The sequence below is a fragment of the Pygoscelis adeliae genome, unplaced genomic scaffold (assembly GCF_000699105.1).
Source record: "Pygoscelis adeliae isolate BGI_AS28 unplaced genomic scaffold, ASM69910v1 Scaffold294, whole genome shotgun sequence".
Classification (NCBI taxonomy): Eukaryota; Metazoa; Chordata; class Aves; order Sphenisciformes; family Spheniscidae; genus Pygoscelis; species Pygoscelis adeliae.
This window is the reverse complement of record NW_008824722.1, coordinates 3,509,108-3,516,946: the sequence shown is the minus strand read 5'-3', so window position 1 is coordinate 3,516,946 and position 7,839 is coordinate 3,509,108. Positions and strand designations below refer to the sequence as shown.

The 7,839-nt window shown below is 35.3% G+C and overlaps 1 protein-coding gene across 1 annotated transcript in view; it reads left to right on the top strand.

The window, feature by feature from the left end:
• The window catches only part of IDE (insulin-degrading enzyme), a 59,367-nt gene that overhangs the window by 1,546 nt on the left and 49,982 nt on the right, over window positions 1-7,839 (top strand). Inside the window, exons 3-5 of the mRNA XM_009323326.1 lie at window positions 1,074-1,281; window positions 2,107-2,276; window positions 5,352-5,474. Coding sequence (XP_009321601.1) covers window positions 1,074-1,281; window positions 2,107-2,276; window positions 5,352-5,474 — 501 coding nt within the window. The remainder of the gene's footprint in view (window positions 1-1,073; window positions 1,282-2,106; window positions 2,277-5,351; window positions 5,475-7,839) is intronic.

The window sequence follows — 7,839 nt, the reverse complement described above, 5'->3', positions numbered from 1 at the left end:
GCCCCCCCCCCCCCCCCCCATGTTAAGTTGTTGATGTGTAGAGGTGAGAAAATGCTGTAGTGCTGGAGGAGTTGGAGAGGCACTCCCTAACTCCAATGATGCTTAAGTGTGCAAACAGAAATATTGGAAATAAAAGGGGAAGGTAATTACTTTGACTCTTTGGAGTAATAGAAGACTTTTCTTATATCTGAGGTATTTCTTAAGCTTATGTAGTTTCTCAGTTGCTTGGGAAGTATGATGCATGCACACATTACCTGAGCATCCTTACTCATTACCTAAGCATCCTGTTGCCATGTTTGTAGTTGGGAGCTCTTGCTGCTGTTGGTGTTAGGACAGAAGTAGTAGAGTAACTTTGAAAACTTCTGGCCTTTTTTTATTAGGGGAGATGGCTGTCACAAATCATTAGCTAGTTCAGGGGATCCCAAATGTGGTTTTGTTAGGTACTATGACAGTAATAGCCAACTGCAGCATCCAGGTCTTGCACATGTACTGGAGGAGATGTATCTGTTGCCTTCATCTCTGCTCTCCCATTGCACATCGTTGCACACTCCAAAGCAGGACTGCCAGACTCAAACTTCCACGTTTCTGGCTTCCATTCTTGCACATCATTATTGTCTTTTAATCTGTCTGCCTTCACACCTACTAGCTGGTCATCAATAGCTGCTTGTGTTCAGGCAATTACAGGTTATCACTCCTTAACTGTGGTTGGCAATTGCTGCCTTGTACCACAGTGCAGTTATTAAAGTCAAGGTATAGAAATCAGAACATTGTGATCTGCCAGGTCTTTACAGATTATGAGTCATGGACTTCAATTGAAAAATTGTCTCTATAAGGCAATGCAGGCTGATCTGGAGAGGCAATTTGAGATGCTAATTGGTTCAGTTACTCATTCTAAATTTTTTTTTTTTTTTTAGATTGAGTTTAGTTGACTATAGCTGCACAAGTGTCTGTTTACATCTACAGAATTGATATAATTGCCTGAGGCAACATATTGTAATATAAAGCACTTTAAAAGACTTAACATTTTAGTATTATTTTTTATGAATGGTTACATAAAATTTTTCCTCATGCAGGATCCTTGTCTGATCCCCCCAACATTGCTGGGCTTAGTCATTTTTGTGAGCATATGCTGTTCCTGGGAACAAAGAAATATCCAAAAGAGAATGAGTATAGCCAATTTCTTAGTGAGCATGCCGGGAGCTCAAATGCTTTCACGAGTGGAGAACATACCAACTATTACTTCGATGTGTCACATGAACATCTAGAAGGTGCACTAGACAGGTAAACACATTTTTTTTATATTTAATTTTTTGTTATATAGGTGCTATTTGAAATTGTGTAAAAGTTTTTTGATAGTTTTATCATTATGATATTAAAGAAAGAGTTGAGAGCACTATCTTTTGTTAAAACTGATACCAGATATTTTTCAGTTCAAAAGTTTTGCTGAGATTTTTTCAGCTAGCAGAGTTCTTCACTGAGGCAGAATTTCTGAAGTTCAAAGGTTGTGTTTACATTGAATATTTTTGGAAATGTGTGGCACAGAATATGATCATGAACATATGCATTGTGCAAATACTCTGATTGTGTAATCAAATACTATGCTTTCCATAGGATCCTTATTTCATTGATAGCAATAGAAGGATGAAGTCTAGAAAAGTATTAAGATGCCTTTAGTAAAGGGAACTCACTGAAATCTCGTCTTTTGTGGGAGGGGACAGAAATTGAAAGGTGTGTAGTCACTGAGGTAGAGAGTGGATTTTCTCTTTGGATTTTCCCTGGATGTCTGACAAGACTGATTTGATTTGTGAGATTAAAAGCCTCTTGCAGCTAAACTTCAAAAGAGTAGGAATTTTCAGTGTATGAATTATGATGCAAGGTCTGTGATTGTTGTAGTACCTTATATGGTGAATAGTTGCCTGCATTTATAGATAAAGAAATTGAGAAATAAAGATAGTGAATCAGTGTGAAAACTGTTACAGAATTTTTAAGTTCTGCATTAAAAAAATAATATATTCAGCTGTTTTCAGGAGGTACCAAGCTTTATACTTTTCTGTTACCATTTATGTACATTATAGTCTTGACTTGAATTAAAATTTTTCTGTTTAGATTTGCCCAGTTTTTCCTGTGCCCTTTGTTTGATGAAAGCTGCAAAGACAGGGAAGTGAATGCTGTTGATTCTGAGCATGAGAAGAATCTGATGAATGATGCCTGGAGGTTGTTTCAATTAGAGAAGGCTACTGGAAACCCCAATCATCCCTTCAGTAAATTTGGAACAGGTTTGTCAGAATATAATTATCCATCCATTGGAGTTCTGTGTACCATACAGTGTATTATTGTTTATATAAAATTGTTAAAGACAGACTGAAACAATTCCCTTTCTTTTTTTCCTCTCCATACATGTTTATTATGGCACTTTATCACATTTTCCACATCGTAGACCAAATAAAGCTAGACAAAAACATAGGAAACAGAGTGATCCAAGACTTGCAGTACAGTGATTAAGCATCCCTTATGATTCTGATAATTACTGCAGTGAATGCTGTTTTCCAGTTACTCGATTTGTCATAATTTGGTACCATTAAATCTTTGTGCATAACAAAGTGAATGAACTGTGTTTAAATTGTTGTTAGCCACATGCTCTTTTTGCTAACAAGTATTGCATTAGGACTAGATGACAGTGACTAGGTCAAATGAGAAAGATCAGCAAAGTAATGTGAAAATTACTGAGTAAGTATATAAAAACAAAATCTTAAGCATAGAACACAACAGTAGCAGATGGATAGATAAAACGGTCTTGGGCAAATCCCAATCTTATGGCTGTAGGGTTTTTTTCAGGCTTTATTATTCACAGAATGCTTAGTAACAATTTAAAATAAATACCCCAAAACCTCAATTTAAAAAGCATTAAAGTAAGATATCATAGTTGTGGTCAAACCCACAAATATTTGATGCTTTGGCAGAAGTTTAAATGTTTGGTTTTTTTTAAATAGAAGTTATTTTCTACATGTATTTATTTTTGAAACTATCAAAGTAACAGGACTATTAATTCATACACTGCACTGTTTAATTCTTGAGCATGAATGTGTTTTGTGGCTGGGTCAGTTTGCTGGATGAGTAGCTGATGAGAATATTGGGTATAGTATGATGATGGGAGGGCAGATAATGGGCTTTAAGGACTGGTTTCTTCCTCTGTCTCAAGAAAGAGAAGAGTATTTTTTCACCTGTTGATGGAGGGCATAGTTGAGGGGCTGGTAGCCAGCTGCTACAAGAGCATGTATTGCTCTGCTCACCAATAAAGAGAGGCTGTCTGAGATGGGGAGACTACAACTGCATTCTCCAAACAGGTAAATTTGAAACTAAAGTCTGGGGAACTATATATTGATAGGCAGGCAAGCATCCAAAGTACATTCTGTAGTCTCTGCTACTGAAGAGATTATTTAATTTTCATATAGCACTCCAAAAACACAAGTGGAAGTTGCAGAAATAGTTTTCTACAATTTAAGAAGGTTTTACAGCTGACACAAGTGAAATGTTTTCATGGGCAGAATACCCGAAATGTGCTCAAATTCAATAGTAATTGTCATACCTCTTCTTAGATTAGGCTCTGATTCTGAAATTAAATTATAGCACATAGCCTTCCTGTAGATCTGACTTTGCAGAAGTAGAGCCCAGCTTTGATGTTTTTTATTTACCCAAAGAGATAACTGTGATATGGTTTTCATGACAACTGCAGCTGGCATCCTTCTTACCCTCCTTTTGACCAGCTGAGATGTTGTTAGTCTAGCAGAACACAGGAATGACTCCATTTGATGCTTCAGGTCCCTCCTCGTTGCTGTGCAGCCTGTTTTGCCAGCAAACCTTCTATTACTCTTTGTCTGTCCAGACAAACAAATGCACCTTAATCTTCCAGTTTTTGTGTTAGGATGTGTGTTTTGTCCCCAGATACCCTTCACCCATCTCCCTGAATTGATGCCTATGATGGTAATTCTTCTCCATGAGTACCCTCAACAGTGTCAAGTACTTTTCCAGGCACTTTTGCACTGTCTAGTGTCCATTTTCCTACATCTACAAGGTGTCTTCTGACTGTTGCCTCTTAATGTACTCCAGTACTGTAACAGCACAGTTACTGAGCTAAAGCTTTAGCTTTATTTTATTTTATTTTATCCTATGTATTGATTCTATGGGAATAAACACAGTAGGGTATCTAAAACTTGTGATTCTAATCACCAAACATCTGGACAATATACTTGTCTTATTTATGTAGCTAATTTTGCCTCATTGATTTGTATTAACTTATATCTGTGATTGCAGGATTTGTGCACTGGGCACGTATGCATAGCAGGCATGCTCTCCCAGTCTTTTCTCTCCTTCTTGCTGATTTTCCTATGAACACACAAGTCAACTTTTCTGCTACAATTTCTTGCCTTATTCTTCCTCCTCATCACTTGCTCTCTTCTGTACCTGGTTGTGGCTTAAGGGAGTTACTGATCTCAGAGTTAACAGATAATTAGTTTGCAGTTCTGGTCTGTAGATTCTGTTGACCATTTTGTGTGTCCATGTAGTAATAGGAAGTGGAGTTGATTAAAATCCAGTGTGCTCTTCGTAGACTCTAATTTTTCTGTTGTTTCAAGTTCTTACTTTACTAAATAGAAGTTCTGCTTTGACTATAAATGTGGAGTATGTCCTTAGAGTAAATTATTGAAAGCTTGATGTTCATGTAAAGATTGCGCTAGTTAACAGGAGGATTACTTAATGGAGAAAGTTTTGGTATCTTCTGCTTATGGGCTTATTCAGGGAGAGTTGTAGTTCTCTTCCTCTCTAGTCCTGTTCCTCTACTGCAGCAACAGCTCAGCTGTTTGTGAAGCAGAAGCTGAACAGTCACAATTTACAAATCATGTTTGTAAATTAGTAATTATTTATTTTATTTAATATACTAGGCTATAATTTGTGGCACACAATGCCATGAATGATTTTACACAGTGATTCCTATGACAGGAGTGTGTATATGAGAGTAAAACCTACTCCAAATGTGCCAAAGAAAAACCACCTTCTTCTGAATTAGAGCCTGGGCTTACTTGCATTGCTTTGAAATAACCCATTCAAATTAAAAAGATTAATTTGGAAGACTAAAACATCCTTGGTTCTTCAGGAATGTGCAGATTGAGAGTGGAAGTATTTCTTGTTTCTGATAAGCTGAGACAGTATTGATCCAGTTTACTTATTATGCATAGTAATTGTTTTTAAAATTACTATCCATCTGGAGGAAAGCAGATTTATTCATTTATATTTTTATTTTTGATTTGTAAATTCATAGACATCAAGTATTGTTAACTATTTTTTTTATGTTACAGGGAACAAACTCACTCTGGAAACTAGACCAACCAAAGAAGGAATAGATGTAAGACAAGAGCTATTGAAGTTCCATTCTACTTATTATTCATCAAATTTAATGGCTATTTGTGTGTTAGGAAGAGGTGAGTTTTGTTCTGTTGGTTGAGTAAGACTTTACATGTATTTATGTTTGAAGAAAATGAAGTGTATGCAAGGGTCTGAAAGTCTACAAAAGGGAAAAAAGTAAAACTTTTACAGACTGACCAAACATAATTTTATGTTTAGTGAAGTCTCCGAAGCAACTTGCAATGTATCAGTTTATGTGTTTATAAGCTTACAACAGAAAAAATAAGCTGAAAAATTTAAATCCATTATCAAGTCACCAGTTGCTATCATTGTATGTTTGTCTTACGAAGACTGACACCTGTCTGGTTTCAGATATTGGAAGGGCTTTTGATACTGTTTTCATATTTTAGACTTACACTTCCACTACAAAAATTTCTGTATTATCAGAGGATAAGCCTAACCTAACATTTAGATAAAAAGCCTTTACTTCAGTTTGCTTCTGAGTTAACTTCACAGATGTTCCAACTACTTAACATCTTCCACAGTCGAGATGTTACGTTACATAGGTTTGCCAAAAGCTTAATAACAGCGTGTTGAAAACTGTTTGCTTTTTGAAAATACGTTGGCAGACTGGTATTTGTGTGGTGTTTTACAATAATGCTCACGTGGTGAGTATGAATGGAATAAAATTCATTAGCAAAGTGAAATCCTGCTTTACAACTATCTGTTTATAGGATGCTGAGTATGAAGCTGATTAACAAAATGTACCTGTTTAATTTCAATCATAGCATATACATGAATAATTTTTTCTTGTAGATTTTTAAGGTGGGCAAACGCGGTGAGGATTATACTTCTTAACTGGATCCAAGTTGTGTGCATATACTCACTACTAAATCAGTTCCAGGCTCCCTAATTCCTTTCAATTCAATTTATTATTATGTGTCACCTGCTGTAACATCAAATACTGATTAGAATATGGTGAAAGGTTTTTTTCACTGTTGCAAGCTGAACAGTGAAAAAGTATTAGATTTTTTTTTTTTTTAAGGTGGGGTATCAGACATGTTATTAGGAGGTATGTAGGTAGGACCACTAGGGCTTAATGTATGTCATGTTTGCAAATGCCTTGCTTATTCTCCTGGTAGCAGTGGAAACTTTCTGCAAGTAAACACTGTAATATTGATGAAGATAGCTTGTGAATATTTTTTAATATTATGAATTTATTTTTATTGCTATTTGAAAGAGATGTGTCCCCCTTCTCAGGTTTTTTTCCTTCTGTTTATTTTACCTGAGGGGGGAAAAAAAAAATAATTTTCTTAAAAAAATATTTATTTATTAATTCAGGTAAATAGATATTGATCAGAGTTTAAAACAATTGAATTAAAATTCTCTTCCTCATTTAACAGTTCTGTTTTCAAGGTTTCCAGGCATCTTTTTTTCTTTAACTAGTTCTTTACTGGACAGGCAATATCCCAGGACAGACAAGATCTGCATTTCAAATATCAATAAAATGTAGAAAATAGTCTTAAAATCTGTTATCTTTCAAACATTTCTGCAGTTTGCACATATGTGTGTTTTTTACTACAAAATACAAAAATTATTCTTGTTAAAATCCTGAATTTAGGTAGTTTTACTAGTCATTTTCCACAGTCAAATTCTTTCAGTGTGAGTTGCCCTTGTAAATAGTTCAATATTTAGAAAAATTAGGAGCCTTTGAAACATTAATCTTTGGGATTTTTCCTTCCAATATTATAAAATAAATAATTTTTTTTTTTGAAAGGTAACTCTTAAGCTTTTTGTTAATCTGCTTGTATACAAAATGCCATACAACTACCCTTATTTGTCATATTTAATTAAGCAGGTGTCACTGTAATAGTGAGGTGCAATTTGGACAAAAGTTGCATCTTATTTTCCCTGAAAAGACACATACCTTTTCTCACTCTGTTATCTGTTCAAGCAGGAGAATTATGCAATTGCTTTCCAGAAGGCTTTATATTAATGACTGATTTGGCTATTTGAGGGCTTGCCTCTGGCATCAAATTTGAAAATTTACAAGTTCCATGTTCTTACTGATTTTTTTTTTTATTATTATTTTCAGGGAGCTCCACCCATAAAAAGCAAACTACAGAAAACAAATCGTTAGCATTATTCCATAAATTCTTTGCTGAAATACCTTGCTATCAATGTAGCAGTACTGCTAATTAATACATAAATAAATAGTTGGAAATTCTATAATGTAAAAATACGTTGAGTTGCACACTGCAAGTCCCCCATGATCTCTCTACTCTTGTGCCTTCTGAAATAAATGGATGTCTAAAGCTATGTGCAGCCGAGTAATTCTCTGATTTTCCCACCACTTTATATATGTGTATATATATATATATACCCCATGCAGCGCTACAGGCTTGGGGAAGAGTGGCTGGAAAGCTGCCTGGCGGAAAAGGA